We start from the raw sequence: 25,423 nt of genomic DNA, 5'->3' as shown, positions 1-25,423 counted from the left end.
CTGTAACACTGGTCCAGTAATGCTATGTTGCCTATTGATGTATTCAACTAGAATTGTGTCCATGGGACACAGATGCCCCGCCCCCACTACATGACAGAGGACAGAAGTTTTTCTTCCTAGGTGAGGCGCCATAACTCTAACAATACTGAATGAATCAGGACGCAAAGCCCCAGATGCACAACTGCACATGCTGACCAACATTCCTGTAAACTTTGGTGACTCTTGGTCAAATATTTTTGGAGCTACGTGCTACCTAACAATAAAATGACCAATTTTAACTAAGTCAAGGGCGATAACTCCTACGCAACTAAATGAATCTGGACACATGTGCACATTTATACATGCTGACCAACACTTCTGTAAACTTTGGCAACTCTAGGTCGAATATGCGCTACACAACATGAAAATAACCAATTTTTTACTAAGTCAGCGGCCGTAACTCCTACACGACTGAATGAATCCGGACGAGAAACCCCAGGTGCACAAATACACATGCTGATCAACATAGTTTTGTGACTACGTCAAATATTTTTCGAGCTAGGCGCAACACTATTCTTGGACGGACGGACAAAGGCAAATTTATATGCCACCCCTCCCCCAAAGTAGGTCAAAACATATATTCTCTCTGTATTAGTGGTTCAATAATGCTATTTAAGAATTTTATATGTCTGCCTATTGATGATTTTATACATACAAATATATTTTCTCGGTACCAGAGGTCCAGAAATGCGACGGTACATGTCTGCCTATTAATGATTTTACACATAAAATATATTATCTTAGATAATCTCTGTACCAGTGGTCCTGTAATGATATGTTATATGTCTGCCTTTTGATGATTTATACATAAAAATATATTTTCTCTGTACCATTGGTTCAGTAATTCTATGTTATATATCTGCCTATTAATGACTTTATGCATAAAGATATATTCTCTTAGTATCAGCGGTCCAGTAATGCTATGTTACATGTTTGCCTTTTGATGGTTTTATACATAAAAATATATTATCTATGTACCAGTGGGCCTGAAATGCTATACTACATGTCTGCCTTTTGATGACTTTATACAAAAAAGTATATTATCTTTGTACCAGTGGGCCTGTAATGCTATGCTACATGTCTGCCTTTTAATGATTTTATACATAAAAATATATTATCTCTGTACCAGTGGGCCTGTAATGCTATGTTACTTGTCTGCTTTTTGATGATTTTATACATAAACAAGAGCTGTCACTAATGGTGACATATGCCCCCACAGCACCTTGACCTTTGACCTGGTGACCTCAATGTCAGTAGATGTGGTGTACTCAATAAGTACTATCAGCATTTGAAGTTTGAAGGTCCTGGGTGAAGTTGTTCACATGTGAAGTGCCTTCATGCAAAAAGTTGACGTTGTCCCCTGTGACTTTGACCTTTGACCTGGTGACCCCAAAGTCAGTAGGATTGGTGTACTTATAAAATACTATCTGCAGGTGTAGTTTGAAGGTCCTGGGTGCAGTGGTTCGCTAGTAAATTGCCTTCATGCAAAAAGGTAATGTTGCCCACTGTGACCTTAACCTTTGACCTGGTGACCCTAAAGTTAGTAGAGGTGGTGTACTCAATAAGTACTATCAGCATGTGAGCTTGAAGGTCCTGGGTGCAGTGGTTCACGAGTAAAGTGCCTTCACGCAAAAAGTTAACATTTGCCCCTGTGACCATGACCTTCGACCTGGTGACCCCCCAAAGTCAGTAGGGTTGGTGTACTTATAAAATACTGTCTGCATCTGAAGTTTGAAGGTCCTGGGTGAAGTGGTTCGCGAGTAAAGTGCCTTCATGTAAAAAGTTAACGTTGTGAAGAACTAACGAACGGACGGACAGTTGAAAACTGATATGCCTCCCTTCAGAGACATAAAAATATATTCTCTGTTTACCAGCGGTACAGTAATGCTATGTTACATATCTGCCTGTTGATGATTTTTATACATTAAAATATATTCGCTCTGTATCAGTTGTCCTGTAATGCTATGTTACATGTCCTTTATATATCAAATATATTTTGTCTGTATCAGTAGTCACGTAATGCTACTTGTTACTTTCCTCAAAATAAATTCAGTGGTTTTGAAGAAGATTTTGCTTTAACACAAACTGTTGACGGACTACGGACACAGCATGATCACAATATCTTACCATGAGCACTTTGTGCTAAGGTGCGTTAAGAAAATTTGCCTGCCACAATACTGTATGCTAACAGAATATGCTTTCTTTGTAGAAATTCTGCAAGACATGCACTGTGTATGCAGCACAATGACTTAAGTGGTACTGTCTTCATTTTGGAAAAATTACATTAACTTAGAGACTAACACTTTCCAGTTTTCTTTTCATATTAATTGTTCTAGGTTGGTCTTAACTGTTCTTCACAATAAAGGTTATAGTAAGCCCATAATCTCCTTAAAGATGGAATGTGGTTTGAAGATGAGAAAGGGTCAGTCACAAACTGGCAATATTTTCTGCTGTTGCTGTTTTGCACACATCCGGGACTTCAATAATGCTGTCTTGTGTTTCTCCTTGTCGATGAGTTTTGTATCATGAACAGCTAATGAAGGGATATAATATAAAATGGTAGTTAGCCAATATTCCTCCATGCAATGGCTAGCGCTTGAAGATCAAACCTCCAGCAAACTGATAATGAAATTTCTGTAACCATGTAAAGAAATTCCGCAGCGTTCATTTGATTGTTAGCAGGACAACAGGGTTTCCGTTCACTGGCATGCTTGTTTGACCAGTTTTGACCATCCCCATCGAATGTTGAGCAATTTCAGTTATAAGCATACTCCGTGGCAGCAATCTTAATTATATCTGGAACAACACTATCACAAACTGAAAAAAATCAATTCAGTATTTATACACTAAGTGTATTGTTTGTAATATAGTAGTAACATAGGTACATTAATGACTGCCTGGAAAATCATATTTTTACTGTAAACAAACTCACTTAATCAAAGGATTAGGCAAGGGTAGACCAACTGACTTAGATGGAACACCAGATTCAATTTCAAGAAGCTATTGTTAATAGAGGAACGTAGTTAGAGGTGTTGCACATGTCACTACCTCTCATGAACAGACTCAATCAAACCGAGTCTGCTATTATTGTTCTTGGATGCATTCTTTGCTTCCAAAGGATCTTTTTACAGATTTTATTATTGTAAACAACAGGTCATTTCGTAACATTACTTTTTAAGCTCTGTTTTGAATACAACTGTATTTTTTTTTTTTACTGAAATGGAATGCTGATATTACATTAGTGACAGTACAAAAACTGTTTCAACTTACTTCTAAAGATCAGTGTTTACAAGGTAAAACATTACAATGCTTGGGTCTCCCAATGGCTGGTTTATAGGTTTAGAAATTCCTCTTAGTATGGCATCTGACAGCACTGCCCATTTTATGGGGAGGAGGTGGGGGGGGGGGGGGGGAGAGGAACGAAGGGGCACAATCAATGAATACGTTGGTAATTACTGTATCAAAATGTACCTTCAAATGTGTTGAAAAGTAAGATCAACAATGTACTCCCAGAAATTATGGATGGGCACATTTTACATAATTGTTGACCTTTATGGGACCAGAGCAACCACTCGGTATTATCTGAATAATACAGCACCCACTTCATCATCTGATTGGTTGGTTATCCACCTAGAATAAAAAGAAAATTAATTTTAAGGAATAGCTATTTACAATATGTACTACAGTACTTGCAAGCAAAACTTTTAAACAGGATTTCCCAAGTCCAAAGTGGGCATAATTTAGCTAAAATGCATGAAATAGTTATTGGACTTGATGCTTTCACCCGATTTTATAACCGTCAAGGCACAATCGATGAAGATCAAATTGAATACATGTATCTGCATTCGTTTTGGAGAAAGTAACTTGCAAGTAAAACCTTTAATATTAACAAGAGGGTCAAAATGGCCCTATATCGCTCACCTGTTATCATTGTACTTAAGGACAAGAACATCAAACTAGAGGTCAAGAGGTTTTTCTATGTTTAGTCCTAGTGACCTAGTTTTTGACCGCAGTTGACCCGGTTTCAAACTTGACCTAGATATCATCAAGAAGAACATTCAGACCAACCTTCATACAGATCCCATGAAAAATATGGCTTCTAGAGTAGTCAAAATGTTTTACTATTATTTGACCTACTGACCTAGTTTTTGACTGCATGTGACCAAGTTTCAAACTTGAGCTAGATATCATCAAGATGAACATTCTGACCAATTTTCATGCAGATCCCATAGAATATAACCTCTAAAGAGCTCACAAGGTTTTTTTTCTATTATTTGACCTACTAACCTAGTTTTGGACCAGACGTGACCCAGTTTCGAACTTGACCTATATATCATCAAGATGAATATTCTGACCATTTTTCATGCAGATCCCATGAAAACTATGACCTTTAGAGAGGTCACAAGGATTTTCTATTATTTGACCTACTGACCTGGTTTTGGACCGCAGTTGACCAAGTTTCGAACTTGACCTAGATATTATCAAGATGAACATTCTTCCTAATTTTCATGAAGATCCATTGAAAAATATGGCCTCTAGAGAGGTCACAACGTTTTTTAATTTTTAGACCTACTGACCTAGTTTTTGACCGCACATGATCCAGTTTCGAACTTGACCTAGATATCATCAAGGTAAACACTCTGACCAACTTTCATAAAGATCCCATAAAAATGTTACCTCTAGAGTGGTCATAAGCAAAAGTTATACACGGACGCACGTACGACAGACGCTGCACGATCACAAAAGCTCACCCTGTCAGTTTGTGATAGGTGAGCTAAAAATGTTTCAAACGAAATATCACAAAGCACAACCACCTTGCTTAACTTACAAACACACTGATTTTATAAAATGTTCACTGAGCAAAATAATTCGCAATTATATGCACTCTTATTGAATTCTGCAAGACGCCTAGTATAAATCATATCCTAAAAATTATGCCTTATCAAAATTGTATGTTATATTTATACCCAACAAAAATTTTAATGTTTCACACTGAAGTACTTTAACGGCGCCATTCAATGTTTAATACAAAAATGTATTTAAAATTATAATGAATGTTCCATACTGTTATTTTCTTTTCTGCTTTTAATGAAGCCGGAGATCAGTTTATCCACAATATCCCGAACGATGTGGTCACCACAATATGCATTCTCCCAAAAGACATCATACAGACTGTATATGATACAGGATTGGTGACAATACATCATCACAAACAGATAACTGTCATTGTTGAACAGCAAAATATCCCACTAATTAGTTTGTGCTGGAACAATGTTTATTCTTCAACTCTTGTACATTTTATAGAAGTAAAATTGTTTACAAAGTAACCAAATAACACCGATCAACTGACTGAATGGTCCTGTGATTTTTCTGATAAACTGCAACCTGTTCTGCAGTAACGTATAACCAGTCAGTCAAATCTAGCGATAAAGTCTCATACCCATTCTAGTAGACTAGCCACTAGACTGATAATAATATATTTCTACATTTTACCTTTTTTGATGAATTTAATATCATAGAGACAAAAGCCAGTCGACTTTAGAGATTTTCACAGAGAATGATGTTGAAATTATCAGTTCACTACATTTAATCATAATCCACTATTCGGGGATTTGACAGTAATCTGAGTAAAAAGAATATGTGTCTGAATAAGAGACCTACTTCAAAAGGAAGATACACTAAGGGACATAATTCCATCAAATAAACAAATCTGAGTTATTAGGATTGTTATAACACATGCAGATGATGATGATAAAGACATCAACATGCATTTCTACTACCGTCCATGAACAGGCTCAATCAAACCAAGCCTGCAACATTTTCGTTTTTGTCGTGTTGAGCGACCTGTGAAGTTTCCACTTTTTCCTATTTTAACTTTTTTAGAAAGTTTTGCTTTAGGAATAATGAAGTAATATTTTGAAAAATAGGAAATGTATTTTTTATAAAATGTCATTGAAATAGCTACCTCCAACACTAGTTTAAGGTACTTCCGCCATCTTGAATTTAGAGTGACCTTCATTTGAGGTGTGAAAACATAGTGAACAAATGCTTTCAAATGCTGCTGTTCCAGAGTACAAAACAGCTCAGTTTGCAAGATCTGAAGTTAAAGTAGCTATAAAAAAATTAAAACTAAAATTTGGAAATAAACAAAGAAGATATTTTACCTGTATTTTTTCCAAATTTTTGGTTAGATTTATCAATCCTTTCAAAATATTTTATTAAAAATTCATGGCAAAAGTTAGTTCATAGTATCAATTAGTGCATAGGAGAATTGTCTTACCGAATAGAACTAAACTTAGAAAAAAATCTGTTTTCAAATCTGACCACTTCATGTATTAAAACGAAAATAAATCTGTACATATTGCTATTTTCATAGGGCTGTGGATCGTCAGGCAAGTGGTGATCCAATCCAATCCGCGAGTCGGGGCCGACGATTCACAGACCGAACCATGGATCACCAGCAACAACTTATAATGATACAAAAATCTAAACCTAGCAGTTCTCATGGCGCTCAGTTTAATAGTTTTGACCTATATTTAATGTTTCTCATTAATTAAAGTCAGGTTTCGGCCATTCTGTTCTGTAATGTTCTGCCATTCTTGCAGATGAACGATATAACGTCGGTCATTAATATCACAATATTTAGTAACAGTTCCATATCTTTTAATAAGAAAATTTTATTTTTTGGGCAGGAATTTCGTATCTAACTTTTTCTTGAATTTAATTACTTAAGGTTTAGGAATATATCACCAAAACACAGAAATATTTTATAAACGAACAACATCGTTACCAATATTTTACCTGACCATTACATGTTCTGCCGTACTGTCCCGTACTGAAAATATTCTGAAAAAGTTGTCCCCCTTTGAAAATGAATGCCATTTGTAAAGAAATAAAATAAACAATCGTTGAAAGCTGTGCTCCACCTAGTTATGTGAAATTTCAACACTCGCATGCTATTACAAATGCATCAAAACAAACAATGACGGATATCCGTACTCGAACTTTTGGTCAAACTCGTGGATATCCGAATACTCGGATACTCGTTACAGCCCTATATTTTCAGCATACATAAAAGTAAAAATTTCTAACACATACGGGATTGTATATTTATAAGTTATAAAAGGTATTCAAATATTTGCGTTATCACGATATATGCAAGTATTTTTAGGCAATCTTTAAACATTTGGCCACAGTATTTCCGTATACTGGTCGGGGACAAGTTCGGTGTGTATAATGATTCCTTAGAGATTTCATGCGTCGTAAACTTGCCAATTTAATCTTTCGACTTTTTATACAATATGAGAATTTATGCAGCATGTAATATATTGCCAAAAAAATGTGCAGCCAAATATGTTAGGGGGTATTACAATTTGTATACAATTGTCATGATTGTAGATAACCTGATGATTTGTCACACTTTCAACAGATATTCTTGCATAAAAACTACTTTTTTCACTGGATCTGCTCATGTTAACGGTAGAAAAAATTCTGTGCAAACAAGGCAATTCGCTCAGCCCATGTATTAACGAGAGAAAAAATGTGTGCAAACAAGGCAATTCACGTGCTGTTGAAACCCGATTTTTATTTTTAAGGATGCTTTCCGAGGGTAGATAAAAATCTCATAAACCTTCATAAAAACCTCTACTTGAAGCATTAGATATGCAATCTAACATAGAAAAAAGTGGAAACTTCACAGGTCGCCCAACACGACAAAAACGAAAATGTTGCAGGAATTTAGAAAGGGGATCTGAGGTTATGGAGCCTGCGTATCACAGGAACTGTCAAAAGACAAAATTAAAAAGTAGGCACCATATCCAAGGGGTGATTAAACAATACTCAAGGCTATGAAAGCGGGAGTATTGGAACCACCCAGGCCGAAATAGTCATGTTGAAAAACTAAACAGTACTAATAACACGACATAAAAGTCGTGCTGAACGATCTGAGAAGATTGAAATATAACAGCCCTGATTGAATGTACGGGGAGACTTTTTACGGCCGCCACACGGCACAAACAACGTTGCTGTGATAATAAAATAGAAGAAAGTGGAAACTTCACAGGTCGCCCAACACGACAAAAACGAAAATGTTGCAGGCTCGGTTTAATTGAGCCTGTTCATGGACGGTAGTGGAAATGCATGCTACCGTCCACGCCCTCTAGCCCCGGGTTGAGCAGAACTCAACATTTATTCATGCTAAAAGTACAAAAAGCAATTTAGGACATCCGTAGATGTATTCAAACGGCGATGAACATTGAACCTTCAATGATACACGTGTTGAGCCGTGTAATTCCATGAAAAGCGGCGTTTGGTCCCCAGATGAAATAATGGGTTTGCCCTAAACGAGAAAACAATGGGCAGAACTAACCAAAATGGAATTTAGAAAGGGGATCTGAGGTTATGGAGCCTGCGTATCACAGGAACTGTCAAAAGACAAAATTAAAAAGCAGGCACCATATCCAAGGGGTGATTAAACAATACTCAAGGCTATGAAAGCGGGAGTATTGGAACCATCCAGGCCGAAATGGTCATGTTTAAAAACGAAACAGTACTAATAACACGACATAAAAGTCGTGCTGAACCATAGAATGGTTTACAGTAACTGTATCAGTAATAAATACGCTGACCTCCCCCACCCCCACCCCCGCCTCCTCTTTTAACTCTGCGTCTATACAGATTTTGTAGACAACCGTGAATTTTAAAGAATTGCGTGTTTATCCGTACGACCTTTTGTTTTTAGGTATTATATTTATGATTTTGATAAGTATCAGTCAGTATGTTTTTATCTGATGTCTCGAAAAAATTATATAAACAGCTTAGAAACATGACACTACGTTCGTACTCATCCGTACTCCAATATATCTCGAATGCAAAGTTATTATTCTTGAAGTTGTGATCGAGTCCACCAAATTGTGAACTGATATGAAAATATGAAAAGTTATTGGTAATTTTATATTGTATTCTAACACGATCTGCAGCAATTGGTATATAAACATATAGCAAAATCGCCTATACATGAATCTACGATAAAATATGGTTGGCTGTTACATTTCACCCCCTATGATTGTGACATAAGAAATTCTACTTCAGTTCCATTACATACAAATTATTTCAAGGCCAAACGGTTGAAAAAAGCATCTCAAAAACGTAAATATGATAAAATGTCATATTGACTTATGTGTAAGACACGTTTCGATCTCTACAAGCGAATTCAATTAGCTTAATTAAGATTCAGCGGTGACGTCATAAATGTATGACATAAAGTATGACGTCATATTGATGTGACGTCATATAAAGTTTAAGCTCGTAACTTGTAACACAGAATCAACTCGCCTAATTTGACGATTCTCTTCATAATCAGTTTGCGAGCTGTTAGATTACTAAATTATATACTTCTCAAAATTCTGATAAAAAGAAACAAATGTCTATACGTTACATTGGCTATGCAACTCTTTCTAACCATAGGGAGTAAATTGTAACAGCATATGACCCAAATTACGCTGAAAATGTAGTACTGTAAAATGCGAATTATTTGCCTTGTTAGAATCGAAATAATAAATATGTTCCAATAATTTTATCAATTAATAAAACATGGGCAGTCGTTTTGGATGCGGATAATTAAATCACTCGTGCTACGCACTCGTGATTTAATTATTACGCATCCAAACTCCTGCCCATATTTTATTAACTGATAAAATATAGGAACAGATTTATTATTTCTTAAATAATGAGAGATAAAAAAAAAATCGCTTAAAAACATTCAGGATGTGCTTTTGATAGTGATGTTTATTTCTGGGCCCTGGATATGGATATTTAAAACATGATTACTGTTTCCAAGAACAACTGAAATGGTAAGGCCTAAAAAATTCTTTGTTTCCGGTAACATGCTAAAATAAGGTAAGTAGGTCGAATATTTTTTTTTTTGATTTTTCTTGTTTTTTATTAAGGGAGACTTTTCGGAAATTATTTATGTGTCAAAAATGAATGTAAATAAGGAGGTAATGCCTTCAGAACATCAGTACGTTGATTTCTAACATCACTGGACACGTTTAAAGCATAAAAAGTGCAATTTTGCAACTTTTCGTTAAAAAGTTGAAAAAAAATATTCTCCAAGGCCATAAAAACATTTAGAGTCGGGGCAAAAATTTAGGGTAGGTCGGGATACCGGGAATAAACATTTTTTACGCCTTAGTAAAATTGTACCGGAATCATCAAGTCATCACATATAAAAACAATACATAAATCATCGTATATATTTTTATGCAAGAATAACGACCTTCGGTCTCGGTCACAGACAATCCCGCCAGACGTTAGTACACACACAAAAATGCGCGCATTATTCCTATAATAAATGTGTATTGAAATTCCGGCATAAAAATGGACACTGACTTTACATTAGTGGATACTGCGGTGTTGACAGCAGAAGCAGCAGTCCAGTACTAAGACTGTCTACAAAACCAAGGATAACGAGTTCTTTATCTGAAAATTACGATCATTTTGGATCAGTGTTCAGTATACACCTGAAATGAATAGACTTGCTATTTGCCGAGTGCACACTTGTTTTCTATCATTGTTAATATAAAGTAAATTAGTAAATACTCATACATATGCATAATCTCATAAACACTTCTTTATTGTATGTTCTCTGAAATTAACAAATAGCTGAGACACCATACTTTAAAGTAAATTCAGTTTATTCACCACGAGGTTTAAAATGCACGGGAGTCTCATGGTAGTACATGCCTTTAATTTCACATGGTTGAAGTGTAAACAAATAGTTAAATTTGCTTCGTCTATTTTTTCACCGGACGGTTTTTCATATTGGAATAATCATGGAACATATATATGCATTTAAAGTTGAAAATTGATTGTTCTCTACAGGACGCAAAACTGAAACAAGTAAGCACTTTTACTTTTCAGCAATGTTCCTCAGGTGAACATCGACATTGTTTACAAAGAGAAATCAGTTTTGTATCATCTTGAAATGCGTTGTTCGGCAGAAACGCATAGTTCTAAAATGGCTTATTTGGGGGATTTTTATTTTATTCATAAATTCAACACAATGTGCAATATTTCCAGTTTTGAAATTAGGGCTGTGGATCGTCAGACAAGTGGCGATCCGATCCGATCTGCTAGTCAGGGCTGACGAGTCACAGATCGAACCACGAATCACGAGCAACAACTTATAATGATAAAAAAATGCAAGCTTGTTATTTTTGTACTGTTTTCTTTATGGAATCTAAGCTTTGCAGTTCTCATAGTGTTCAGTTTAATAGTTTGACCTGTGTTTTGCTCATTTATTAAAGTTAGGTTTCGCAGTAGGACTTCTGCAATGTTCGGCCATTCTTGCAGATGAACGATATCAAACGTCGGTCATTATTATCACAATATTTAGTAACAGTTCTGCTTTCTCTGATAAAAATTTTTTATTTGTTGGACAGAAATTTTTGTATCTAACTTTTTATTGAATTTAATTACTTAAATGATAAATGTTTTTACTTAAATGATAAATGTTTTTTCTCTGTTTGGACAGGTTCCATATTAATTTTAGTTCGAAAATATGACCGAAGCTTAGACTCTACCAAAGACATTTATTTACATCCGGTTTAGAATCTAAAAAACGCGTAATCGTCTTAGATGTGCAAGAAAATCCATTGAAGACATTTAATGTGGCTTTAATTTAGTTTAATTGATAGAATTTTACAAATTGCATGTATTAATGAAAACGATCGCGATCGAACAGTCTTGACAATGACGAATATCCGTACTCGAACTTTTTGTCAAACTCGTGGATATTCGAGTACTCGGATACTCGTTACAGCCCTATTTGAATTGATTGAAATTGAACTTGTTTTTAGAAAAAGTCCCTATCTTTCATCAATATTTTGTTAGCGGATGCTTATAAATTTTAAGTGAAACGGCTTTCTTGTCCAAGAGAGGTGTTTAAAGCGAAAAACTATCATTACACATTGTATTTATTCTTTAAATGTAAAGGATTGGTAACAGATTAACATGATTAATGAGATCGGACATTGCAAAACTATAATACTAAATTGATATCTCTAACCATTGATGAGGAGGCATATATATTTCAGTCAGGAAATCTGAGGTAAAAGAACAATTATATATTTTATTTCTTGAAATAAACATGGCGGCGAAATATTTTAGAAAATCTGTGCACGTGTTTTCTTAAGAAAATAGCGCTTGTGTGCACTATTTTGGCATTTCTTTGATTTGAAAATAAATATTTTATAGCAATTTAGGATGCATACGATACTTAAATTTTGCACCAAAAATGTTCACTCATTTTCTTCCGAAGCACTGTGGATGTAGGGTTCAACGTAACTTTCATGCTTGCAAGTTTACCTACAGATATATCTTTTCAAGTTTTACCATATATTTTTAGTGTCCTTGCATTTCGAAAGCTGTTTCGAGGATTCTGATTTTTCACATGAGTTTCTAATTTCAATTTGCGGAAGTACCTTAAATGCAATGTCAAATTTATAGTTTCCAGAAGCCGCTGCAGTTTTCGGGTGTGTCGCCTTTTGCATGCGACTTCACCGCTGTCTCATCGATGCTGATGATATGTATGTCTTCTGCACATAAATGGCAACGAGCATTTCTTTCATAATTTATTTCCATCGCCCAGGGATAAAAATTTAGCCATTTCTTGTTGAGAACACACTTTATAGGCATACAGACACTAAATAGAAAAATAGCACGAAACAAATGGTAGTCGCATAATGGCGGACACAAATAGTCCTCAGTTTTTTTGCTCTGTAGAGCTATTTTCCTTATTTTCTTTGCATTTCTTTTACTAAAATCACATGACAGATCTATGCTTGATATGTAGGTAGCATTTTCATAAAGAAATTACAACATGACAATATTTTTCATGGAAACTTAGATCATACACCACCAGTATAATTTTGGGTCTCATTTTTTAACTGATTTTGCAGTTTGTGTGTTTGACTGAAATTATTTTTCTTGCATCAAACATGACCCCCACTTTTCTTTTGATTTTTAGTTAGCACTGACAATATTCTTCAAGAAAATGTAAGTTACAGATATTTAAAATGCGTCCTGATGTGTGCTGCGGTCATTGGAAATGGGTCAATTTCATATAGAATAAAGAACAACAACTATTTAGTGTGTTAGCCATGTTTATCGACTGGTACCCAGTCTTACAGCAGGGAACCAGTCGTGAAAGTGGATATTCGTCCCCAATACAGTTCAACCCATTTGAATGTGACTGAAACGAATGCGACTGGCAGCATTATTTTTTCTCTAAATATAATATAAAAGTTTCATCTTCTTGTCAAGGTTTTTTTTTTCGATTTCCATGCAGTTTTATGCACATTTGAGACAAAAACAAGGACTTTTTAAACACTTTTATAAAAAGGGGTGTTAATTTTCATTTTAGCACTTCTTAACAAAGGAGTATAAAATACACAGAATGGCAACTGGCTATAATCTCGTGAATCAGCGTTTTCTTATTGAAGTGTACAATTTGTACCATTAAAACTACATTTAAATTACATGTGCTAAGCTTCTAAAACAAGATAATCTTAGGACACAAAATACGTTAAATTGTTACCACCAAAATAAGAGTGATCAAAGGGTGATAATCAATTTACTGATGAATATTTGACCGTGTCCTTCTTTTGCATACAAAATGGTGTGTGAAGATTGCGTCACTTCTTGTAAATGAGATCTCATTCACGATATTTCGGCGAGATTTGCTCTATAAGCTCTATTCAAGTTGCAGATCTATTTATTTTAATAGCTTTGTTTTTAAGAAAAGTAGTCAAAGGACCCTGTATGATAAGGGGTGTTTTGGGCCCCCCGATCCAATTTTGTTTTTAAATGCATCATTAGATTTTAAAATATGTCTATTTTCTTTTTAGTTGCCAAATATCTGAATAAAGTCAGTATCTTTAAAAAAAAATACTGATTTCTATATGCATGCGTCCAAGTGTGTGAATATTTGGTTTATGAGGGGATATGCTTAAAAAGTGCCATACTGAAGTTATTATTTACTTAAATTAGAACTTGACCTGATCATTCATTGCTAATACAGTGTACAATTCATTTTGACATTTAATACCCATTATAATACTTGAAAAAGAAAAACAATATAAAGGGAGATAACTCTTCCTTACTCAAAACAGCTGAAAAGTAAGGTAAAAATTGTATTTTCTCAATTTTATCTTATTTTGTAAGTTTAGAACTTATCATGGTTACAAATCTAATTACTTGTTACCATGGTAACAGATTGATTATTATGCATTGTTTTTTAAAAACATCCATTATTTCTCCTCAAATGCTTGTAAATGACATTGTCAAATCAGTGTAATACAAACAACAGGTTGACCTGATACTGTAAGATTTTCAGTAAAGCATTTGATAAAGTGAGCCATGAGATAAGTGTAAGCTGGACTTGGATATGGAATTCAATTCTTCCAAGTGTCAAGTTATCCGCGTCAAAAGATGGAAATATCCTATTCCCTCATAATAACACCTGCATAATACTTTACTAGAATATGCCGCCACAACAGAATACCTTGTCGTGGATATCTCAAACGATCTGTCGTGGGACGCCAATATAATTATGTCAACCAAAAAGACAAATCAAACTCCATGGCATATCAAACCCACGTCAGACCACAGCCGGAATATAGTTCCGAAGTATTGTCTCCATACACACAAACCAAAAAAGACCAAAATAGAAGCAGTCCGAAGACGGGCAGCACGTTGGGCTATGTCTGACTTTGGCTGCAATTCCACTGTCACTGACAGTCTAAAACTTCCGCAGGCTGGATCTCCGACGCCTTTACACCCGTCTGTCTCTAATGTATAAAATCTCAAATCAACTGGTTGCATTCTCTGTCACCACTGAAAACCTCGAATATTCCTTTTTCCCCAGGACTGTAGTCCTGTGGAATAATCTTCCACCTGACATTCCCTACCTTCCAACCCTGAAACAGTTTAATGCCGCTGTTTGCAACATTGCACATACTACACCATGACCTTTCTCTTCATCCCTGTTTTTATTTTTTAATCACTAACAAATGTTTTTTCCCTTTTATTTGGTTCGATTTTCTTTTATTTTCTACTAACATATTTTTGGGGCTTGACGCGCACGAAAGTGTCTACGTCCTTGTAAAGGGTTAGTCAGTATCGGGAGATAGATAGTGTCGGAAAATAGTTTGTATGAGCGATTAGAACAGGACCTGACAAAAAATATGAAAGGAGTTCATGTGACTTTAGACCGAATGCGCTCAAAACACAAATTCAAGGGTACAACAAGATCTTACATAATAATTTTAACTTTTCAAAAAAGACATAATTAAACAATCCAAGCCCTTTGCGCTGTGTAGTTTTATAAAATGAAAAATAAGACAGGAAAGGTTTACAATATTAGTAACAAAGTACGAAATATATTTTGATTTCTGTCTATTATACATTGTAACTCAATAATTTACTATGAACTATCTAACAAACATACATAAACAATAAGAGATTGAAACACATCACTTAAACACTTGACCCAGCTTGTAGTGTAAAGAGCAAAATTATGTACGTTACCATTTACTTCCTGTTACAATTCACGTAAGTGGTTGAAACTAGATGATTTGCTGTAAATACATACTGCATTGTCTTCATTTTATTCAAGTGCGCAACAAGTCACTCTGTAATTGTACTCAGGAACTGACTCATGAAAATTAGGGGAAAATTCATATAGTTATCTTTTGATAAAGCAGTTTCACTCATTTGATGATCATCAATTAAGATCAGATTAAGTTTCATATATACATGATTTTTTTAAACATTGTTTTATGTTGAAAGGCTTTCCTAACTGGATACCCGGCCTTGTTGTTACTGACATACATTAAATCTCACCAGGATTGTATTAATTCTTAAATCTGTTATTTAGGATTTCAATAATTAATATGATGTATAAAAGATAAAACGAAAATGTTTATTCCCATCCCAACGCGTAAGTATTTCAATTTATTTTTAAGTATATTTAATTGTTCAAATGTCTTCTTCTTAGAATACCACACTTTCCTTCCTTGTACTATTTGTCATTCTTATAGACAATTAGTCCATACGGATATACGTAGACCTACTGAGCTAGTTTTTGACCGCAGTTGACCCAGTTTCGAACTTGACCTAGACTTCATCAAGATGAATATTCAGACCAACTTTCATACAAATCCCATGAAAAATATCGCCTCTAGAGGGGTCACAGGGTTTTTCCATTATTTGATCTTACTGACCTAGTTTTTGAAGGCACGTGACTTCGTTTTGAACTTGAACTAGGTATCATCAAAGTGAACATTCTGACCAATTTTCATGAAGATCCATCTAAACGTATGGACTCTAGAAAGGTTTTCTATTTTTAGACCTACTGACCTAGTTTTTGATCGCACGCGACCCAGTTTCAAACGAAATAACTTAAGCATGGCGTCACAATATGTTTTACTTACCTTTACGCCAGGCTCTTCAAGTAAATCAAAAGTTTCGTCCCTTTATATGACTATTTTTAGAGTACAAATGTTCGGAAAAAAATATCGTATTTGTTCAAGATTTACTACGAGCGCACCTTAGAACAATTTTCTTTCATGTATCATTCTCCGTGTTTTTGTAATTCTCAACACATATCCAAAAACTAAAATTGTTCTCACCTGCGCTGGTATCGTACTTTGTTGATAAAGTGCATGAAAATATCTAAAAATGTACAAAATCTGTGTTAATGACATGAAACTAGACTATGGATCATGACTTAACGCAAAACTGATACATTTTTTCTCCAAAACATGCAAGATTAGGCCTTTATCTTTCAAATTATCCATATCGTCGAGATGTATTTTAACTTTCATTTTCTTCGAAATTTGGGGGCTAAAACTGCGCCTTATCATACATGGTCCTTTAAACACTTTGTAAGCCTGTGAGAACTAGAAAAACTGACACGCAAATTGCCAATAATTACTTAGTCTAGCCCATTTATGTAGCCAATTTATCGGCATTTAATCAACACTAGCTGGTTTTAACAAAGAATATCGAATGTTTCTCATTGCAGAGTAATGGTGCTGCCGTTATGGGCCATTGGAGTGCTCGGCAAAAACTCATTTTTTTGTATGCCCGCATGCATTTAGTGTATAAAATGCATAATAAACTGACTAGAGGTTAGGGTTAGTATCACCATGGTTACAAAATATATACATTTAAGATATTTTCTTTCAAATTTAGTTAATCCAGTATATACCGGGGGTCTGTAATATATCACAGGCGCACCAACTGTATTTAGTCACAGCCAAGAATATTAACATTTCTTTCTTATGTCACAGTAAAGGAGTCTTGAATATTGAAACGGGGAGGTGTGTAGGTGGCCGGACAGCTGAGTCACTAGAGCATTGGAACGGTGTTCAGAGGCTCTAGGTTTGAGTTCTGGTCTCACTGCACATATTTATCACACCGTGTGATAATTTTTGTTTGTTTGTTATGGGTTTAACACTATTTTTCAACAGTATTTCAGTCATGTAATGGCGGGCAGTTAACCTAACTGGTGTTCCTGGATTCTGCACCAGTACAAACCTGTTCTCCGCAAGTAACTGCCAACTTCCCCATATGAATCAAACGTGGAGGACTAGTGATTTCAGACACAATGTCATTTATCAAATAGTCAGGGAGACTATGCCCCCGCCCGAGGAACGAACTCGCAACCCTGCGATCCGTAGACCAACGCTCTTACCTACGGAGCTAAGCGGGCGGGCTCCCTGTGACATTGGGCGCCCAACATGTGCACATGACTGATTACACTCCAAGATCTTGTTTACCTTGTTCAGGGCGTCAAGTGAATTTTGGCTAAAAATATATAGGATAGGCCTAAGAAATATAGGAATATTTTAACAGAAATATATAGGAAAATATAGGACAGTAAAACAAGACAAAATATGCTTTTTAACCTCCTTCTCCACCCACCACACTTGCCTTTTATTAGCATATAAACATGATAAACAAAAACAAACAATTTCCACAGTTTCCATGATCTGAACATAAATGCTCATTATTTTCACAGTTCTAAGAGCATAATCAGTGTTGGTCATGTTGGTAAGCAGACAAAGCTCGGATCACAAACAATATCAAACATGTTATCAAAATAATATCACAATACTGATCAAGAAAATCAAAACAGGAAAGATCATGTGTCAATTTTAGTAACCAGTCCTGTTTGTTTTCAATTATATTGTTATCAATCTGTTCCTTTGCATGATATACAACTGTAATAATGGTTGGTTGAAGAATGGTTCTTATCATTTTCTGCATCAGAAAAGTAAAATTAAGGGTAAATGTGATGAAACATCATTAGCAAATGCATATGATATTTCTCCAATAATGTCATACAAGAAAACTAAGCGAATAATCCGCTTATATTCAAACATATTTAACACTTACTTATGTGACTTTGTATTTTTGTACCAGACAATTATGCATTCACATACTACACAACTACACAAAAAAACCCTTGGAATAGTTGTACCAATGATACAGTTTTCACAAAAGCCAGACTTGTGTATTTCGAAGAAAATATAATAAAATCTGTAAAATTATTCCATGATCCCAAAGGACCAGAAAATATAACAACACTGAATCCAAGTACTGGGAGACTTTTTACAGCCGCCACACGGCACTTAAAGATTGCTGTGGTGATAGTTAATATAATCTGTAAAAAGATCCTTTGGAAGCAAAGAATGCAACCAAGAAGAATAATAGCAGACTCGGTTTGACTGAGTCTGTTCATGAGAGGTAATGAAATGTGCAACACCTCTCACGCCCCCTAGCACCGGCTTAAGCGGAACTCTATTACACATATGTTGAATGGACTCCATGATCCCAAAGGACCAGAAAATATAACAACACTGAATCCAAGTATGGGGAGACTTTTTACAGCCGCCACACGGCACTTAAAGATTGCTGTTGTGATAGTTAATAAAATTTAAGTAAAGTACAAATAAAATGCTTCTAAATAAAGTATTTTTTGTTCATTCAAAATGCCACATTTCTTGCTTACCCTTAAAATTTAGGAATTTCAACAAAATATAGGAATTTATAAAGAAATATAGGAATATATAGGAACTAACCCTGAATATAGGAATTAATAGGAAAAAATAGGAAACTTGACACCCTGTGTGTTCTTCCCCATTAGAATTTCTGGGATAAATTTTATTTAACAGGGGAGTATGTCAAGGTATAGGACTTGAATATATTATTAAAATGGGGAGGTATAGGAAGCCGGGTAGCTCAATCGGTAGAGCATCATGGTGTTCCAAGGTCCCGCTACACATTTTCTCATCCTGTGACACTTACCTTTTAAAATATTATTTTGTCCCAAATTTTAATCTGTTTTGCAGTTAACTACTTTGCAGACCTCTCTAGTTGTTGTTTTTATGATTCAATGGGTTATCGTCTTATTATAAACTCTTATATTTTTTTTATTATTACTACTACTGCATACACGCCAGTTCCTGTGTCTTTTACGTAAGATCTTTTGATTGGAGGGAAGTTTGTCCATTTTTACCGCCGCCCTTCGCCTTTCCTGGGTGAAAAATTGTGCATTTATACACGAGTATCAACGGTAAGTTACGTTACGTTTAGAAATATACAAAAGTCATGTAATGAATGTATAATGACAGATTTGCACCAGAATTATTAAATTATTCAAACGTATCTTTATGGTATATTTCAAATCAATACAACTTTCAAGACAAAAATAATGCATGCAAACATAAAACAAACTGCACGACATTGAATTTATAAATGGTAAGCATGTTATATAGATAAACAGGTATTAGTGTTTTTCCTGACATTCAGATTCATTGCAAATCTTTCTGTAGTACTTTACAATGTATACATTACAAAAACCATGGAAATCTACCATTTCATTTTCGTACGCAATGTGCAAAATGCACCCTGCCCCTTTTTAGCAGCACCCTACCCTTTTTAGAGGGAAAATCCCTAACTCTTGAAATTCATGTCACGAATAATTTTGGCCGAAAAAGCCAAGTCAATTTGGACCAAATCAGCCGTGGTCTCAGTCAACCTGTATTCTTATTAATTATGACATTGTGGAACATTTTAAGGTTGGAAAAGTATAGGTTTACATTTTTGGTTTGCTTTAAGGTTCCCACCAGACTTTTGGTTTGTTTTATACCCCCTAGGTCATCAAAGTTTTAACTGGGGTTGGAACTTCAAAAGTTTGGGGTTTTGATATTTCAAACTTTATTTCTACTACAGACTATATCTTTTTAATTTAAGGGCTTGGTGCAAAACTAGTTTATTTCAATGACATATACTTTATGCATAACAGTGCACATAATATGGCATTGCTCTAGCATTTATGTGTTGACTTGTATTATTAAGATACAATGAAACTTACTACATGTAGATCTAGAATATCCAAAACATTTTATTAGAGCTACTTTATTGATTACATGCTATGCAATTACCATAATAATTGTTGGTGACATCTCAGTCTTTGATATTAAGGATTCAGACACAACAGCTTTCGGCTTAGCTGTTGACATCACCTACCCTCGCTGTTTACAAAATAAATCAGTTAGTTTTCTCGCATATGCAGACAGCAAATGATTATGTCAGTCAAAAATTACCGTACAGTGCTAGACTGTCTCTATAATTTTCTTTTGATAAACTGCGTGTTTAATATTTTACAGGGAGCCCGAGTCGAGTAATGCCCGACACGGCTAAATATAGACACTGGAGTTCCACACACTGTTTATGTTTTAGCTACTTTATTACTTATTGTGTTGTAAGTTCACTGTTGAACTTGAATTAGAGATATTTAGCATCATTCAGGTTGGCAATTTGGTTTCGTGAAAATTATGACGTACCGGAGGCAGAGCAATTTTCTGTACATATGATTCAGATCAACATTTACTGGTACTGATGATAAACCCGAACAGAAAATGAGGTTTTTTACCTGTAACTTTTTTATTTCTACAAATTGTAATCAATTGTTGGTATCAAAATAAAGCTTAGCATTTGCTGAAAACTTTATGTAATTCAAATTTATATTTAGTAAGCAAACTCACACGAGGTGAGGTCCTGAAAGGGGTTTGTAAAATGGGGACTGTATGAACGTTTACTGATGATAAATTCGACCACTTTGTCATTTACATGATTTCGTTGTATTATTACATTGAAACATTACCCAAAAAGATGCAACAGTCATTCCTGATCAAGTAAAAAAGTGACCCAATGTCAGACCTTCATGTTTCGACAGTAAGCATGCGCAAAAAACACCCTGTTCCCCAGTAATTTTGGATAAATATTTTTTTATACAAATAAATATATGTCATTTATTTAATATACAGAATATTAACCAATTTTGTTTTTGTTTACACCAGTTGGTATTGTAAATGGAAACTATTACATGGTGTGTTCGATTTTATAAATAACTGATTGCAATCGAATATTTCCAAGGTGTTCGACTTTATCATCTGTCCGGATTTATCATCAGCACCAGTATACATGAAAAAACTTACATCAATTTACGTTAATGGGAACCCTGTAGAGTGATCCTTTGCTCATGTAGTCCAGTGGTTATGAGTAGGATACATATTACAAATATGTGAAGCAATAGCATGGGTACAAAAACAACAGGACTGAAATGGGTTGGCATTAAATTGCCCGCATTGAGTGTACGCACGCATTGAACGTACACTATCAAACCTATGTAAAACCTAACCCTAACCTTTAGTCAGTATATAGTACACTCAAATATGTGCATACATCCAATAGGGGCAATTTAATGTTGACGCTGAAATTGACCAACTTGGACACCAAGTTACCTCCCTTATTTTAATTTACGATTTTTATCAGATATTTGTTTACATCTATAAAAATTATTTAAAACAAAAAAATCCTATCTATCATAAAAATTGTTCCCCCTTAATCATAGCATGTGTGACGATTCATATGATGGAATCAGCCAGTTTCCCATCGAACCCCAACCACGTCTTTCTGATTTCTGGATTTATAAAAATCAAAAGAGTTTCTCTCAAATGCTGAATGTTTAAAAATCTCTGCACGGCATATATAACAAATTTGATTAATTTCTGTGCGAGAGTCATCTCCCTCATCACACCTCATCAGGGTAAAGTCGATTGAAGATTTCAGATTCAATTTGGCACTGAGTCTGAGGCAGGACCGGATTTTAGTAAAAGTTAAATTTTCGTCGAAAGTTTATTCACTGCAGGTTTTCTAACTGGTCCGTAGTGAATAGCTACTGGGTCTGTAGATCTTTGTCATCCTTTCGATTTGTTTTCAAGCAGATTTACATCAAAATAAGTAAAATTCAAATCATTGAAACTTACCACAGTCCACACGTTGTCTGACGCCATCTTTTTTTTAAAGTCTTCCGGAAATTAACGGAAATGACCGACGGTGCAACTTTCCGTTAGAATTTTTAAAAATGCGAACTCGCATGTGAAATATATATATATTTTTTTAAATTTCATTTTATAAAATTTAAACTACAAAATCATAAACTGATAGTTTATCAAAAACACAATTTAAAAGAAAAAATGTAATATATGTCATATATATATATAACATAAAAATGCAATATTGGAGTGTATTCCTTATGCTTATTTCATACATCCGAAAATATACATGGTCAATATGTTTTAAAAATGATGCTTTCTGCTTCTATTCAATAAAGTCATATATTTGACTTGATGAACGACTCAAATTTATGTTAAAAGCAAAATTTCATAGAAAATGAATATTTTTTGCAATTTCACATTCATTTTAAAATCAGGCAGACACAATTTCGTACGCCTTATATACGCGTCTGCCCTAGTCGGATTTGCAAGGGACTTGAAGTACGCTCTAGGCTGAATTCATATATATATATATATACATATATATATATATATATATATATATATATATATATATATATAACAAATAAAAAAGAACCCGGAACGGGAACAAAATATCGTAATATCGTTTCGCCGTGAATGGCTCATCAGTGTGTCTAAACATATGTTTAGACACACTGATGAGCCATTCACGGCGAAACTAGTTTGTGACTTTTATATTAAAATTTAAGAAAATCTAAGCGAGCGTGTGAAGTCATTTTATAATATATATATATATATATATATATATATATATATATATATATATATATATATATATATATCAAGAATAAAAGCTAACTTTTACTCAAACAGCTATTTGTTTTAATGGCGACCATTTTCAATGTTCTAAAAATAGAATTCCAAAGAGCTATGACCTGTACCTTTACAGCCAAAAATCTTATATTGTCCCAAGCTACCGTTGTACAAAATCTTGTTCTTTTTGTCCAACCTGTCTAGTTTTCGAAATTGGTATTCTAATAAGTTGAGATCTTAGAAGGATCACGTAAAAGATGGCAGGCTAGAATACAAAAGAATCTGCCCAGATTAACGGCTGCCTCTGAAGATTATATATCAGATCTTAACTTTTTTTTAAAAAATTATTCTTAAATCTCAATATTGGACTCGCAGACATCTGTACTCCAAAAGAAATCGTTACAGCGCGATTTTGGAACGTTATACAGAAACATATGATTTGATTGTTTTAACTATTTTGTGAAAACCTTTTGACATATTTCAACAAATATATTTTATTGTGCCGTTATGGTAAAGACATTGACTCTGAAATAATGTACACCTTTTTCACATGACGTTCTTCCCTTATAATAATATAAGTCATCAAAACCATGTTAAAGCCGAAAACAGTATTTGCTTATCAACATGCTGCAATCTCTACTTACCTAAAAGCAATTTTAAAGTTACTACAGCAAAATAAAAAATCATTAATTTCCTTATACGCATTTTCCGACTGAAACTTTCAGAAGGTTATAATTCCAAATACACAAAGAAACAGAAACTAACACTGACACATTATTCTCATCTAACTTCGATAAAACATTATTTTCCGATTAACAGTATAGCACTTCAGTCTAGATTCCTATCAACTACGTTTATAAGATAAACATTAAAAATATATTTCATTTAAAATGCAAGAGGTAACCAACATGTTATCAGGATTTCAGGTTTTGTATAGAAATACAAATAAAGGACTCATTTTCAGATATATTAAGGACAGAAATATGTTACCCTCAATGATGCCATTTACATTTAAAATCTGCATTCGTAAGAATTATATTGACTTGAAACGTATAGAGCATTTCAAAATATCGCACATTCGAACCTTCGAGATCAACACGAATCTCACACTATTTGTGTTACCTGTCAGTAATTTACGTTGGCTTTTTTTCGATTACAAATTCACCTACATCAAAGAATATGAATTAGGCAGCAATATTATATGATGACTCATTTTTCTATTAATCGAAGCGATATATAATCAGAGCTAACTTATACGATAGAATCACTTCCCCATGCATCAGGCAAATTGTGGCCAAGCCCGTAGCAGTACAAAAAGGGAGTGTATGTTCAGTACTCAATGAAATTGGTTTCAATCCTGCTTTCTATACAAAAGTGCACAACATGATAAAAGTGTAACAGTTTTACTTAACTCCATCTGTGTATTCATATCAACTTAGTACTTTTGTCTTTTTAACATACTGGAACAGAGAAACATCGACTATCTCCTATTTCTCTCAAAGTACTTTGGGTCGCGATAATACAAAAACAATTAAAAGAAACGGTGTGGATTATTGAAATAGTTCGTTTCAAAACAAAAGAACTCTTATAGCATAACATTGTTCTTTTGTTCTATTTCTATAAAAGAAGATATTTTTTGGAGAATATGTCACCAAGTGTCTACTATAGGGCTTAATCAAATTTAAGACAAAAAATACTTCGAAAGACGAGGATAAAAAAATCATCTTGAATATTTTTATTATGCTTGTTTAGCATTTCATCTACATATAAACGTATTTTTATATGTAAAAACAGAGGGATATAAGAGAGATAGCAAGAAAGGTTTATGAAATAAACATACATGGACAAATATACGGTTGAGGCACTGTGTGATGCATTTTACTGCAAAATAAATGTTGTTAATTTGAAATTTGTGTTCTTGCTTGAATCTATTGGTGCAGTCGCCAGAATCGGGTGCTACAAATGGGATGTAATGACTATAGCGACGTACTTCCACAAGAAACAACTTGCCAGGAAAAAGGTCCTGCTTACTGTTATTTTCTCGCAATTCAGACAGAACGCAAGATTTGAAGTGGTTATAGGACAATCAAATATTAGTACCAAAAAGTATATCGTAAAGAAGAAACAAACTAAGGGAAGAAGCACCCGAAAAGGAATTTGAGTCCGAAATAGAATTACAG

The 25,423-nt window shown here is 34.4% G+C and overlaps 1 protein-coding gene across 1 annotated transcript in view; it reads right to left on the bottom strand.

Annotated features, from left to right (window-relative positions):
* Positions 1 to 24,010, bottom strand: part of LOC123543360 (carbohydrate sulfotransferase 14-like) — an 88,242-nt gene extending 64,232 nt beyond the window's left edge. The window contains exon 1 of the mRNA XM_045329437.2: positions 23,888 to 24,010. Within this exon, the coding sequence (XP_045185372.1) occupies positions 23,888 to 23,948 (61 nt within the window). The 5' untranslated portion in view covers positions 23,949 to 24,010. The remainder of the gene's footprint in view (positions 1 to 23,887) is intronic.
* Between the last annotated feature and the right edge of the window lie 1,413 nt (positions 24,011 to 25,423).

Source organism: Mercenaria mercenaria, chromosome 2 (genome assembly GCF_021730395.1).
Source record: "Mercenaria mercenaria strain notata chromosome 2, MADL_Memer_1, whole genome shotgun sequence".
In the NCBI taxonomy this organism is placed as follows: domain Eukaryota; kingdom Metazoa; phylum Mollusca; class Bivalvia; order Venerida; family Veneridae; genus Mercenaria; species Mercenaria mercenaria.
This window is presented reverse-complemented; position numbering and strand designations above follow the sequence as displayed.